General features: G+C 40.6%; 1 protein-coding gene across 1 annotated transcript; it reads left to right on the top strand.

The window, feature by feature from the left end:
• The first annotated feature begins 11,517 nt into the window (after positions 1–11,517).
• On the top strand, positions 11,518–14,410 carry LOC127411047 (transcription factor Sox-11-like). Its single transcript, XM_051646381.1, has one exon. The coding sequence runs from the start codon at positions 11,632–11,634 to the stop codon at positions 12,712–12,714; it is 1,083 nt and encodes a 360-aa protein (XP_051502341.1). The 5' UTR covers positions 11,518–11,631; the 3' UTR covers positions 12,715–14,410.
• The last annotated feature ends 356 nt before the right edge of the window (positions 14,411–14,766 follow it).

The raw sequence follows: 14,766 nt of genomic DNA, 5'->3' as shown, positions 1-14,766 counted from the left end.
ACAACAGGGGTGTTTCGGTGTCCAAGCAAAGACTCATTGGCTAGTTGATGCAATTTCAAGTGCTTACAAAGCGCACAGTTTACCTTCACCTTTGGCTATTCAAGCTCATTCTACGAGCAGCATGGCTGCTCATGGTCTCCTCATGGTCTTTGGCTAGAGGTGCATCCTTGGAGGACATTTGTATGGTGACAGGATGGTCCTCTTTGCATGCATTTGTTAGATTTTATAATTTGGACGAGGGTTTGACTCCTGCTTCCCAGGTTCTCTCTGTTTGAACAGGAATAAACACACAATTCCCTCTGTTATATTCAGACGCTTTAGCTTGCTTGTGCGCCGCTATATGCTTGACACATGGGCGTAGACAGTTGGCAGCTACTGTTCGCATGGCATAAATGTATATCGTTCCCAATGCGATTACGCAGCTCAAGTTCCTACGAAAGGGAATGTCTCGGTTACGTGAAGCATAACCCTGGTTCCCTGAGTGGGAACGAGATGCTGCGCCATACTCTCTAGCAGCTGCATAGGCTCATGCCTTCATGCAGAAAATCTGACTCGATGGTGCTATGCAAGCACCTTTATAGAGCCCATGATGCAGCTCCCTAGGGGAGTCGCTTAAACGCCATCAGCCAATAAACTGGAGTGATTGTATAAGGGCTTCAGACTACGTGACACTCAGGGCGTGTCCCAATGCGATTACACAGTGTCTCGTTCCCACTCGGGGAACCAGGGTTACGCTTCACGTAACCGAGACGTTCTCATGCTAAGACTTCTGAGCCCAAGGGCCATGTATTCTATGAAGCTTCTTTGAACTGTCACAATTGGGCTTGTGGTGTAAAGATCATAAACTGAAACTTCAGAGTGCAGGATATGTCTGCATATGATTAACCATATTCAAGCCCTCTCTCTACACCCAGACTCCATCATAGCTCATCATTTACTTTCTCTTTAAATGAAACGGCCAGTCTGTGCTCGTTGAACACCGCAGATCATACACTATATATGCCTTCACAAAGAAGTGAGAAAAACCTTTATTTATTGTGCTTTTAGCTTTGTGAGATCACTTAGGCCACATCAGCTATTTTGATTTCAGCCTTCCATTGGATATACAGTATATCTTACTTGAAAATCATGAGAGTAACTTGGAACCTGTTTTCATCCATTTCACAAGTACCATTTGAAAAAGTGAAAGTGTGCAGAACTCTCTCTCTCTCTCTCTCTTTGTACTTTTGTATGTATTCGAGGAGGTTAAGCCATGGACAAGCAATCCATCAGAATTTGTCCCAGCTTCCCCAGACTAAACACACTCTCATTACTCGGCCTCGTCGCCCCCGAGGGCTCTCACAGACCATGTTTATTAGCCCAAGACAGAATGCACACAAACACTTAGGAGGTAGTTGTACAGTGAAAATGTTTCCCTTAATGCAGTGGCACACTCGAGCAAGATGGGAGTGAGGACGTAGAAATGACGACAGGTGAAATGTTGCTATGTCAAGACGCCAGTGGCTTTTCAAAGCAAGGTGATGACATCATTACAGGTAAAACAAATCATTCCCACATTTCCATTGCCCTGGTGAAAAGAGAAGCATTAAGCTGAAACAGCATTCACTTGTTTTCTCAGTAAATTTCAGTAGGTGGGTTCCAGATTATGGCAGCTGCTGAAATTCATACAACTTTTGTGGCTTTTAAATAGTTTTTTTTTATTCTACTTTCCACAAGTCTTTTCCACATCATTATACCTTAAAGGGATATTTCACCCAAAAATTATTTCATGATTTACTCACTCTCATGTCATTCCAAACTCATACGACCATCATAGCCTCATGACAACTTGTAAAAATTCGAATGAGATGGTGAAATTGTTAGATATGGTAGACTGTGGGCTCTCCACTAAGCGCAGCGCTGCGTACAACCACCGTGCACTACTTCTTATTACATTTTCATGAGAGCACTAATTCTAAGCACAATTTTCTTGCCAGTGAAAAGCACAAGTGGTAGCGTTTGCTCTATCTGTGGGTGTATGTGTGCAAACTGTGGGTGTATTGTAAGTTAATGAAGTGTCAGAAAGCACAATTTGCTATTTTCTTGGGGGAAAAAAGGTCATTATGACAAGATGTTTCAGGAGCATGTCTGTTTTCAGTCTAAACTCAGTTCCTACATTTGCAGTTTAGATATTCCACCAGCAGCTAGTAATACAGTTCATGTCCAAACTCAAAATATAGTAAAACATCAAATTATGTCCCTGACAATCACTGTTGTAGTCATTTTATGAAACAAAAATGTATGAGAATTGTGTAAAACATTCTAGAGGTCATGTTTTATTATTATTATTATTATTATTATTATTATATTTACAATTGTTTTTATGGTCTAATTTGTAATAGTAATTTTCCAACTGTGGTGGGGGTTATGGAGTTAAACATTGTTTAAAAAAAACATTGTTTATCGCGTTTTTACATACTTGCTGATAATTATAATATACTAATATGAACTGTTTTGCATTTATCGTTAGAAAGCTATTGAAAAGGAAATTCTGAATATGTGAATGTAAAACCAAACCAACTGCGAAAACATTAAGTCGGAATTGCAATATAAAATGTAGAAATTGCCACTTTCTCGCAATTGTAAGTTTATACTACACAATTGGGAGTTTATATTGTAGCTGGTGGTTATGAATAAACAGAGCAGGATACAAAATGATTCTTTGGGGGTTTAATCTGACGGCTGTTTGGAAAAAATTAAAAACAGCAGTCGCTGAGGCCATATAAAAAATAAAAATAAAAATGAAAAAACTGAAATGAAATACAAAAATTAAATATAAAAATTAAATTCGGTAGAGGCCACTCCTTGCATGTTCACCAAAATGTGGTCAAACTCCACACATGCAGTCCATATGCATCCTAAAGAATTATCAGCTGATGAACAAAACTGTGAGCTCTCTTGCCCAACATATGCCCTCCCGTTTCTAACACGAGAGAGTGCCGGAAAGCATGTGTCGCAAAACTCCGGTCTTAAAGGGTCCAATTTATGACTAGAGTTCAATTACATTAAATTTCTCCACTTGGCTACAATATTATGCAATTGTGACTTTATATCATGCAGTTGCAACTTTATATTATGTAATTGCGACTTTTAATGACACAATTGTGACTTTTTATCAAGCAATTGTGACTTTATATGTCACAATTGCAATTGTATAACTTTTCCACTGTGGTGGGACCCGGCTTCCACATAATAACATAATTTGTTGGTTCGTCCCTTTTTTTCTATGGGAGTAAAAGTCTTTGAACAATGTTCCAACTTGGCAACTTGTACAATTTCGACATCTCATACAATTATCACTTTTCATGAGACTGATTTTACACACAATTTCATTATTTCCTCAGTCACCAATCACTTTCACTGCATCTTTTCACTGCACCTAAGGATCTACCTGGCATCTTCTTTTGTGAAAGTAAGTCGTATGTAAATTAATAAATATGGCATGTTGATTGTGTTAGTGTGTCTTGTGATAGACATTCCAGAGAAGAGTCAGGAATCAGCTGTTTACATTAATGACAAGCTGCTCAAGTGTCAATTGTCTGCTAAACATCAGAACCTTGAGGGATTGCAAAAAGTTTGACACCCTACAGCCATATTTGCAGTGGTTTGTGAATGTGAAGGCATAACATTGTGGAAACAATGTTACCTTTTCATTCTTTCTGTCATTCTTTCTTACAGATGTCTTTGGAGAGCCAAGCAAAACTGACCTGACTGAAAGAAAACTGTCACCTTTAGGCATTTTAGGCAAATTTACTGTACATTGCGCATGGTGAATTATGCATATCAGAAGAGTTGACACTGGGCATGTCGAAACAAACTTTCTAAACCATTTGTTTAGATAAAGTTCAATGATGGGAGGGAAAGGAGGACACAGGAAACTTGGAACTTCAACTCAAAGGTATAACTTTAATTCAACAAACTCAGAATATCTTTTCAGCATCACACTCATTAGGTCACGTTTTTGTACAGTCTCTTTCTGACTGGTAGCTCTCTCTCTGCCTCGTCTCTGGCATGGTCCCCTTTTTATCGCTCTCCCCAGTGCTTACTGCAATCAGAAACAGGTGTTAGACATTATAGTGCTCAGGTGTGTGCACCCTTACCGCTTTCTCTCCAGACGAACGCTTGACCACGCCCCCGCCGCCACATATCCCCACCGCCCGACTCAGAGCGATAAAGTCGGAGCCATCCGGTCTGCCCACCCCCCAAACCCCCCCCCCCATTTCTGGAAAGGAAGTCCGCGACGGCCATCTGCGCCCCCGGTCTGTGGACCACCTCGAACCTAAATGGCTGAAGAGCAAGATACCAGTGGGTGGTATCTTTCATGCAGTGGAGCAATTGGAGTGGGGCGTGATCTGAACAGAGGGTGAAGGCCCGCCCCAACAAGTAGTACCGGAGAGTGAGGATGGCCCACTTGATGGCAAGACACTCTTTTTCAATGGTGCTGTACTTAGTCTCCCTCAGTGAGAGCTTGTGACTAATGTACAGCACCGGGTGTTCCTCCCCCTCCACCACCTGTGAGAGCACTGCCCCAGCCCCCTGTCTGAAGCATCCATCTGTAAAATGAAAGGGAGAGAGAAATCGAGTGAATGTAAAAGTTGTCCACCACAAAGTGCAGTTTTCACCTGCGTAAACACCTGTTGACACTGCTCCATCCACTGGACCGGGTCTGGAGCTCCCTTTTTAGTGAGATCAGTCAGCGGGCTGGTGACGTCCGAATAATTAGGCACAAACCTTCTATAATAGCCAGCCAGTCCCAGGAACTGTCTCACCTCCTTTTTGGTCTTGGGTTTCGGGCAGGTCGCAATCGCCGCATTTTTATCAATTTGGGGACGCATCTGCCTGTGGCCCAAGTAGAACCCCGGATACCGTACCTCCACCCGTCCAACTGTGCAATTCTTGGGGTTTGCTGTGAGTCCCGCCTGTCGCAGCGACCTCAAAACGGCCCTCAGATGCTGCATGTGCCGCTGCCAATCATTAATGTATATAATGATGTCATCCAGATAGGCAGCAGCGTAAGCAGAGTGCATTCTGAGGACTCGGTCCATGAGGCACTGAAACGTAGCCGGGACCCCAAACAAAACGAATGGAAGCGTCACAAATTGGTGTAAGCCAAACAGTGTGGAGAAGGCCATTTTTTCACAGGATATTGGCGTTAAGTTGATCTGCCAATAACCCTTTGTCAAATCCAGTGTCGAATAAAAGCAAGCTGTGCCCAACCGATTGAGCAACTCATCAATACGAGGCACTGGGTATGTGTAAAATTTAGACACCGCATTGACTTTCCTATAATCCACACAGAAACGTACAAACCCGTCATTCTTAGGAACTAGAACAACCGGGCTGGACCAATCGCTGTGGGATTCCTCTATTACTCCCATATCAAGCATTGCATCTAATTCTTCACAAACTATTTTCGTTTTGTGTTCGGGCAGTCGGTAGGGATGGCTACGTACCACTACCTTAGGCGCCATCTCGATGTGGTGCTGGATGAGGTTTGTACAATCCGGCAGAGGAGAAAACATGTCTGCAAATTCTTTCTGCAACTTGGTAACCTCTGTGACTTGATACGGTGAGAGGTGGTCTCCAGAAGTGACCGGGGTGACATGATTGGCTTTTACGTTCACCTCCGGCCTGTGCTCCGCCCTCTCCGGAACTACCTTTGCCAATGTCACAGGGACCGCCTCCCTCCATAATTTCAGGAGCTTTAGGTGGTATATTTGACGTGCGTCACCTCTATCTGTTTTACCTCATAATCGAGATCTCATGTCGTGTGACCTCAAAGGGTCCTTGCCACTTGGCGAGTAATTTAGAGCTCGATGTGGGGAGTAAAATGAGCTCTTTGTCTACCGGTGCAAATTCCCATAGCCGAGTACCCCTGTTATACAGTCGGCTTAGATGTTCCTGAGCTTGGAGCAAATTCTCCTGTGTTAGTTGACCCAAAGTGTGGAGTTTTGTTCTAAGATCAAGAACATATTGAATTTCATTTTTACTGTTTGAAAGTCCCTCCTCCCAAGTTTCCAATATGATGTCGAGCACGCCGCGCTGACGCCGCCCATACAGCAGCTCGAATGGGGAAAACCTGTGGAGGCTTGCGGGACTTCTAGCACTGCAAGTAACAGGGGTTCAAGCCATTTATCCCAATTTCTAGCATCCTCATGCACGAACTTACAAATCATATTTTTCAGGGTTTTATTAAATCGTTCCACCAACCCGTCGGTTTGTGGATGGTAAACACTGGTGCGAATCGATTTAATACCCAATAATTCATACAGTTCGTGTAGTGTTCATGAAATAAATGTAGTGCCTTGATCAGGCAGGATTTCTTTCGGAATCCCCACTCGGGAGATTATTCTGAAGAGTGCCTCCGCCACACTACGTGCTGAGATGTTGCGGAGAGGCACTGCTTCCGGATATCGCGTTGCATAGTTCACCAGAACCAAGAATCATCCATGCCAATTCTTTCGAAGGGGACCTCGATTAACGGAAGGGGGTGCAATGGTGCTCTTGTGGTAGCCGGCAGATTCACCAGCTGAAATTCATGGCATGACGCACACCACCTGCGAACATCCCTGCGAATGCCCGGCCAATAGAAAAGGGCCATTAGTCGGTTCAGTGTATTTTCATGTCCTAAGTGACCCACCATCGGATTAGAATGAGCCATCTGGAATAGCATTTCCCGACGACTCCGTGGTATTAATAGCTGGGTTGTGTCCTCTTTTGTCTGAGCGTCCTGCATCACTCAATTCAACCGCTCTTTTATAATAGCAAAATATGGATATGAAAGTGCGATGTTCAGTTGGAGTCACTGACCATCAATAACTTTCACTTGGTTAAGGGCATGCCTAAGGGTTTCATCTCTCGACTGCTCTAGAGGGAAATCCCTTGTGGAAAATCCTCTACCAAAATTACCAACATTATCAGTGGGCCTCAGGGAAGATAATAAAACTATAAAATATGATATTATTGTATATATTATTATATCCATTAATATTGTTTTCCAAGTATAATTTAATTTTAAGATTTGTAGTGTACGTTGTGTCTCCTGTGGAATGTATTATTGTCTTGGTAGTTTCTTGTCTCACATGTGTTGCTACACTAAAAGTGTATTTTCATCTGCCAGATGTTGACTGTACAATGATTGTGTTTTGTATACAGTTATCCTGTATTTAAATCAATGATTGTTTATTCCACACAGATTTAGCTTATCATAGTAGATAACATAAATAAATCTAAAACTCCTGAGATAACATTAGCAACACTGTCCAGATGTGTTCCCTTTGTTGCAACTCCAGAGAGGATGTGAATATCTGCACACACAACATATGATGCTATCAGTCCATCAGATGATCAGCCATTTGCATTAAAATGGCCTTTTATGACAAGAACTGCTGTTTAAATGAAAACAGGAATATTCAGGAATGTGTTATGTAGATGAGAACTTTATTTGCGTCTCTAAAGGCCCCCATAACAACCCTTTTCCCTAGCCATTGTTAACTTATCAGATAGCAGTCAATGGAGGCCCACCTGTCTGGAGGCTATGCAGAGATGGATCCATGCATCTGTAGTATCAGATAACCCCCAGCATGACTTTGTATTGATCTGATGCTTCACTGCTCTTGCATAGTAAAAGCTGTTTTGAAGAGTTTAGATAACTGAAGGAATATTTTTATGAGAGAATCCCTTTTCTACAATGGACCCATAATGCATTTTGACACTTAAGTCACACTTAAAATGTATGAATGTCATTGCATTAGGTATCAAACCAAGAGGCTTTTTATTTTTAAGGATAGCATAGGCACACTGTTTAAGATAATAATAATAATAATAATAATAATAATAATAATAATGTTTTATTATTAGTTGATTAATAAAACAATAGATATTATTCTACTATGGCACCTATGTGAACCTGATGAAGTTATACTGACTTCATACATTACCTTCGGACCAGCTGGTTAAAAATAATTTTAAAAAATGTCTTAGAAAAGTGATGTTAGTTCTGAGAAAATATAATTTGTTTGCAGATGCCACTTGGTTTTGTATTTTGTTGTATAACATTTATACAGTTTTAAGTGTGGCTTAATTGTACAAACACACATCCCTGTATTTTTTATCTTGGATTACTATATATCCTATTCTGTTGGTATTATAGCTAAATAAATGAATTATTATTATTTCCTACTCTAAGATCATAAGGTAATTGCATAACACATATCCATTAGGATAAAGGGGTGTTACTGCAAATCAGGTTCTTGTCCAATAATTTGTAATAAACATACTGTACTTCATTTTATTCAACATGACAATTCCACCCCAGATATATTTCTTTTGGAAGAAAAGACTGAATCACAAAATGCATTAAAAAGATGTACATTTGGACAGCAAGACTAAAGACCACCAATGTTATCTTGTTTTCGACTTACCTATTAATTCTGGTACTTGTGGGGCATGTGTGTGTGTGTGTGTGTGTGTGTGTGTGTGTGTGTGCTCCTTGCAGCAGTCAGGGGAGAGAGGATGTCTCAGATATACACAAAGACCCTCCCTTTTCCAGGATGACTCACACCTCTGCAGTGGCAGACACCCTCACCTCATTCACAGCTCTTAATGAGCCATGCTAATGAGCAGCATATCATTAAGCAGCTCTGATTCACCTCTGTTTGTGAGCCTATCACAAGCACGATGATGTAACATAGACCGAACCACAGCAAGCGAGCAGACTGGGTCCATAGATATTCATTCATTCATCACATCCAATAGCAGAGGAGAATGTCTTGGCTTCAGATTATATAGGTTTTCTTAATATTACAGTTAGTATTGGATGTAAGGCTGACACCTTTAGTTCCACGAGTAAAAGCATTTTCAATAAACACATATATACATTTTTAGAATAACTTCAGAAATGTTAAGAGACTTGAGACACTAATTTAGAGAGAGGTCAAGGGAACAGATTGCTTCTATATGCTAGACAGAATTGCTAATCTTACCCCAAACCTAACCTTTTTAGGCAGAACTAGTCACATGTCCACTGCTCATGGAAGTTTCTTCCATCATCAGAGGTGCAGGTGATGTAAGGTCTCAGAAGGGCTAGTGATTGCCCTCTAGGGGACAGAAAACAGGAAGCCTTGGCAGATGCATAGTTTCAAGTAACATTGCTGACTCTTAAACTCAGAGGTGAGAGATCTTGCACGAGGTGCTGGCTTTGAATCAAGCAAAGCAAAAACACCCATGTACATTTCTCGTTTGATGAGAAAATTAAAAATGAATTTATTGCCAGACTCTGAAAGGATATGTCTCTATAAAAAAAAATCACACTTACAAACGCAAACTGATTCCAAGAAAACAATATCTTTCTTTATAGAACTGCGTAATAATTTAAACATAAACAATAATAATAATAATAATAAAATAAATAATAAATAAATAAAAATTCACTGGTCATGAAAAGTTGGCAAATAATCATTATCACTAAATGTAATGAAATAATAATAATAAATGCACAAGAATAAAAAGATAAAAGTCATGCCAAGACCATGCAAGCATCAGAACCTATATCAATGCACTGTAACATTTAACATAATTATCTTACCATAAACAAAACAAAACAAAACAAAACAAAAAAAAATATACTGGTTAAGCGAAACTATACTGGTTAAGCAAATTTAGTAAATAATAATCATCATTTAATGACAGTAATAAATGCATACAATAAAAAAAAAAAAAAAAATACAAAATATATATGTATATGTAAAGGGGACATATTATGCCCCTTTTTACACAATGTAATATAATCTCAGGTGTCCCCAGAATGTGTCTGCCAAGTTTCAGTTCAAAATACCTCACATATTGTTTATTCTACCATGCTTTTATACCCCTGTTTTGTAGCGCTGTTCCAAACAGGCTGTTTTAGTGTCTGTAGCTTTAAATGCAAAAGAGCTGCTGCTCCCCACACCCCTTTCTGGAAGTGGGCTGTGCCTTTCCTGCTGGTGCCATGAATACTCCAGCAACAACACTGCAGGAGAACTTAAACAGTTAAAAAATTATAAATAACACGGAAAACACACTAAGCCAGTCCTTACATCTTATTGTATTGTGCATAACAAAGGTCGAGTTATGAAATGTGAAAAACAGCTATAGTTGTCGAAAATACCACTATTGTTTCATAATTGTTTTTGAAATTATGACCATCTTTACTACACAGAAAATCTTCATTGCATGACCACTCAAGCAGGACTGTGGAGGACGCCAATCAGTTTATACTGTAACCGAAACAGAGCTACAGCTTTATTGTTATGGAAAAAGTAGTTTGGGACTAGTTGCTACATTACACAAAAGCACAATATTTTCACAACAAGCGTTTTTCACGCAACGCGCAAACAAGCAAATTAAGAAAGCCAAATTGCAAACATTAAAAAAGTATAAAGTGTGAAACTTACGACTTGCAAATCTGAAGTTGGGTCACAGAGATTTGGTATCGATCCATCTTTGTTCCTTAGCTTTGAAGCAAATCCAGCCTTGTGTTGACCATCGTTGATGAAGCAGTCCGAGTTAGCACAAGTGGCTCTAGCGAGGAGATAAATGTGGTGGACTGTGCGCTGCTCACTCAGGTTTTAATGAGGGCGGATCTAAGCTACTGGATCTCTTTGCCAGCCATGGGCAGTACCTTTCCCCTTTTGACATCATAAGGGGCTGCAAACCTGAACGGCTCATTCAGAGACACTTTTTTTTTTATTGATGGGAAAGGAAAGAAACGAGGGGATGGTCTTTTACCATATTTTGTGGTTGTCTACACACACATAATTGGGGACACATAATTATGTTCCGAAAAAATTGAAAAGGTGGACTTTGCATAATATGTCCTGTATCAAAAAAAAAAAAAAAAATAAAATAAAAAAAAAAAACATCATTCTATATCCTAACTAATAAAACATAACTGAAAATGAGATTAAATTAAAAGAAACAAATCAGCTGGTCTTTCATTTTAAAAATCTAATGTTTCCATCACTGTGTAATTCAGTCAAATTCACTGATTTGCAGCTGAAGCAATATTGTTGCATGTGAGATATATAGGCACACAGGAACAGTGTCCAAGCGCCACCTTCAGTATGCTATTAAAGAATGAGGGAAAATACATTTTCCATCCATCCATTTATCCGTAACATTACCTAAAGATTTGGACCTATAGTCTCACGCTATTAAAGCTAAAGCAAACCCTTTGGGCCCAGTCTAACTGGTTTCACTTGTTTATGTGTTGACACTCGCATTCCCCTTCAGTGTATCTAGTGATACGTCTAGCTCGCGCAGCAGGGGTCCAGACGCTCGCGCACACCCACCAACAGCAGAGCGCGTGAAGGGTTAAAGCCCACTGCGTGGAGTCCGTAGGGCGGAGTGGAGAGGATGCGATTGGCGCGCTACCCATGATGTCATGCACATGAAAAAGCCAAGAACTAGTTAAGAAGGCGGTTTCTAACTCTGGAAAGAGTGGGTGAACCTCAGAGGCGCAGAGAGCAGACGCACGCAGGTGACAAGTAGAGACTTTTGAGCAGTGGACTGACAAGACACTGCAACTGCACACGGGGCTGTTCAACACGAACCATGGTGCAGCACACGGGGAACAGCGAAGCGGACGGCATGTCCCGAGAAGCGACCGACTCCGATGAAAGTGAGTTCATGGCATGCAGCCCGGTGTCGATAAACCCGGACTGGTGCAAGACAGCAACGGGACACATAAAGAGACCGATGAATGCGTTTATGGTGTGGTCTAAAATCGAGCGGAGAAAGATCATGGAGCAGTCTCCGGACATGCACAACGCCGAGATCTCCAAACGCCTAGGCAAGCGCTGGAAAATGTTAAAGGACTGCGAAAAGATACCTTTCATCAGGGAAGCCGAGAGGCTCCGATTGAAACACATGGCTGATTATCCTGATTACAAATACAGACCCAAGAAAAAACCAAAGCTGGACGGTTCCTCAAAGACGTCGGCGCCGTCTCCGGAGAAGTGCAACAAAATGCCCAGGAACTCCGCTAAGAAGTGCTCAAAACTCAAAACCAGTAAGACGAGAACCAAATCGCATCACGGCTACGGAGATGAGTATGCGTTCAAGAGTATGAAAGTTTCAAAGACTGTTATTAAAAGTGAATTCACGGATGACGAGGAGGACGATGACTACGAGGAGGACTCTCGAGTCCGAGTCAAGGAGGAGGAGGAAGAGGAGCAGATCCGAGCGTACAATGTAGCGAAAGTTCCCGCCAGCCCGACTTTGAGTTCGTCGACGGAATCGGAGGGCGCGAGCATGTACGAGGACGTCCGAAACGCCGCTTCCAACAACAACAGACTCTTTTACAACTTCAAAAACATCACCAAGCAGAGCACAATGTACCCCGCATCCGTCTCACCAGCATCCTCGCGGTCGGTGTCCACTTCGTCCAGCTCGAGCGAAGACGCGGACGACTTGCTGTTTGACTTCAGCGTGAACTTCGCCTCGTCCACGCAAAGCTCGGAGCAAAATTCAGGGAATCTGTCCCTCTCTCTGGTGGATAAGGAGTTGGAGTCTTTCAGCGAGGGCAGTCTGGGTTCTCACTTTGAATTTCCAGACTACTGTACGCCCGAGCTCAGCGAAATGATAGCAGGGGACTGGCTCGAAGCGAACTTTTCTGACTTGGTTTTTACTTACTAAATAAGACATGAATAATAACAGATGGGATAGACTGAATGCTATATTCTGTACATGTTTCTTACCCCTGCCTTCTTCTGGTTTGTACCTATAGGGGCTTTGGGAAGGAGGTGGGAGAGGTTTGAGGAATTAGATGCTTATGAAGCTGGTACTGTGGCAAAAAAAAAAGAAAAAAGAAAAAAGAAAAAAAAAAAAAAAAGAAAAAAAAAGAGATTTTTTTTTTTTTTTTGGCAGCATCACAGGGTTTTATGGATTTTTTCTCTGTAGGTCCACAATTACTGTTCAACGAAAGCGGACCACAAAGGGAAAATCTGAGAACTTCTATGCATCTTTTACCCTCTTTTCTAACTGCAGGGAGCTGAAAATGTAAAGACTGTGGACTGACTCAAAGCAAATCTGTGAACTGTTACTGTTCAGGACGTTACTTTCAAAAGTTGTTTAGTCATTTTATAAATGCCGAATTTTGTTTAATTATTTTTTTTTCTTTTTTTTTTTTTTTTTTTTCTACTGATTCTGTTTACCTACTGGTTTAAACTTAAGCAGCCTAAACCTCTCCAGAGTTGCAGGTGGTCGAGGAAGCATTTTTGATACATAACAGACCTCATCTTTTTAAAAGAAAGCAAACTATTTTCAGGCATATTTTTGTACAGTTCAAAAAGGGAATGTTCTTACTGGGCAGTCAGTGAGTTTCAGGCACTTCTTCCCTTTATCATTTGTTTTAGCATGCAAGGGAGTCCTGGTTTAAGGATTAAGTTGTAATGAAAACTTGCATAGAAAATGCCTTGTGATTTTAAACTAGGTTTTGTACAGCTGTAGATCAAATTTGTGGAGTATTTGTAGAACATATGGCATTGGGGAGGGGGCGAGATGCATACCTCAGTGCTGGTATTAGTTTCAAGATTGTATATGTACTGTAAAATAGAAAAGGTAGGAGTTTATGTATATCATACTGGTGATATGTGGGTGGGTCCCAAATCGCAGGTGTGAGACTGGATTTTTTTTCTCTTTCTTTCTAAAGGCACATACTGTTTCCCCTTCATTTTTTGTGTGCAATATATTTACTTGTAAATGCAGACCATCTACATTTTTTGCATTTTTGTAGCAAATGATGGACAGACTTGTGCTCTGTCAACATCATTATTTGTCATGATGCTGAAGTCATTGATGAATAAATAAATCAGCTGGAACTGATGGTAACTGAATATGGTCACGTAGTGTGATGTTTTTTCTGTGGAGGAAAAACCCCACAATTTCTCTTTAGAACTGACCCACAGAATTGGACGACTTTGATGTCCTGCAACCAATCTGAAAGTTACTAATTTTTAAAAATGTGCCATAGGGGGCAAATAATGAATGTCGGTGGTCTGGCAGAAGAAAAACCAAGAAAGCAAAAAAAAAAAAAAAGCACATTCCATAACCTTGTTTCATTAGATGAAACATTGTATTTTCGACTTCAGACTGCCGTCTTTTCTATTAAAAGAACAACAACCACAAACCTGTATTTTTTTTTTTTTTTTTTTTTTTTTTTGCACTTAAACATGTTTTGTTTATTTTTTGTGGGTCTTACATGAAGTCTGTTTTGATACAAGTTTTGGAATATGATGGACTATTTGCCAGGGAAAGTGGTGAAGTACTAAGCAGTCCAGCCTCACATTCCAAATGTGAATCTCTCTTTGACTCATCTTTTAATAAACAAATACTTACCACCATAACATCTCCTCTCAGTTTGTTAAAATCATAGTAATGTTGATCTTAAAATGGTATGCCATTGTTTTTATGTTGTAATGTGTGGGCTACACATCATATAAAAAGTAGGTCAGAAAGCTTTACATTACATGATATCTATAGCTGTAATGTTCATTTATTCATTTTCCTGATAGGAACCAGTACAACCTCACAGTTTAAATCATAACAATGCTTCCACCTCTCTCCGGCAAAGAAACGGCCCCTTTAAGAAATCAAATTTTGCGCTGTTAGAAAGCGGTGCCCTCTGATTGGTGGGACTCTGTGGCCTGTTGGAGTGAAGAGGAGAGCATGAATGCTTCACAGCTGCCA

This window comes from Myxocyprinus asiaticus, chromosome 20 (assembly GCF_019703515.2).
Source record: "Myxocyprinus asiaticus isolate MX2 ecotype Aquarium Trade chromosome 20, UBuf_Myxa_2, whole genome shotgun sequence".
Classification (NCBI taxonomy): domain Eukaryota; kingdom Metazoa; phylum Chordata; class Actinopteri; order Cypriniformes; family Catostomidae; genus Myxocyprinus; species Myxocyprinus asiaticus.
Note: the sequence above shows the minus strand (reverse complement) of the source record. Positions and strands in the feature narration are given on the sequence as shown.

Excerpts from the sequence above, each read along its gene's own strand:
- LOC127411047 (XM_051646381.1), top strand. The coding sequence starts at position 11,632 with ATGGTGCAGCACACGGGGAACAGCGAAGCGGACGGCATGTCCCGAGAA.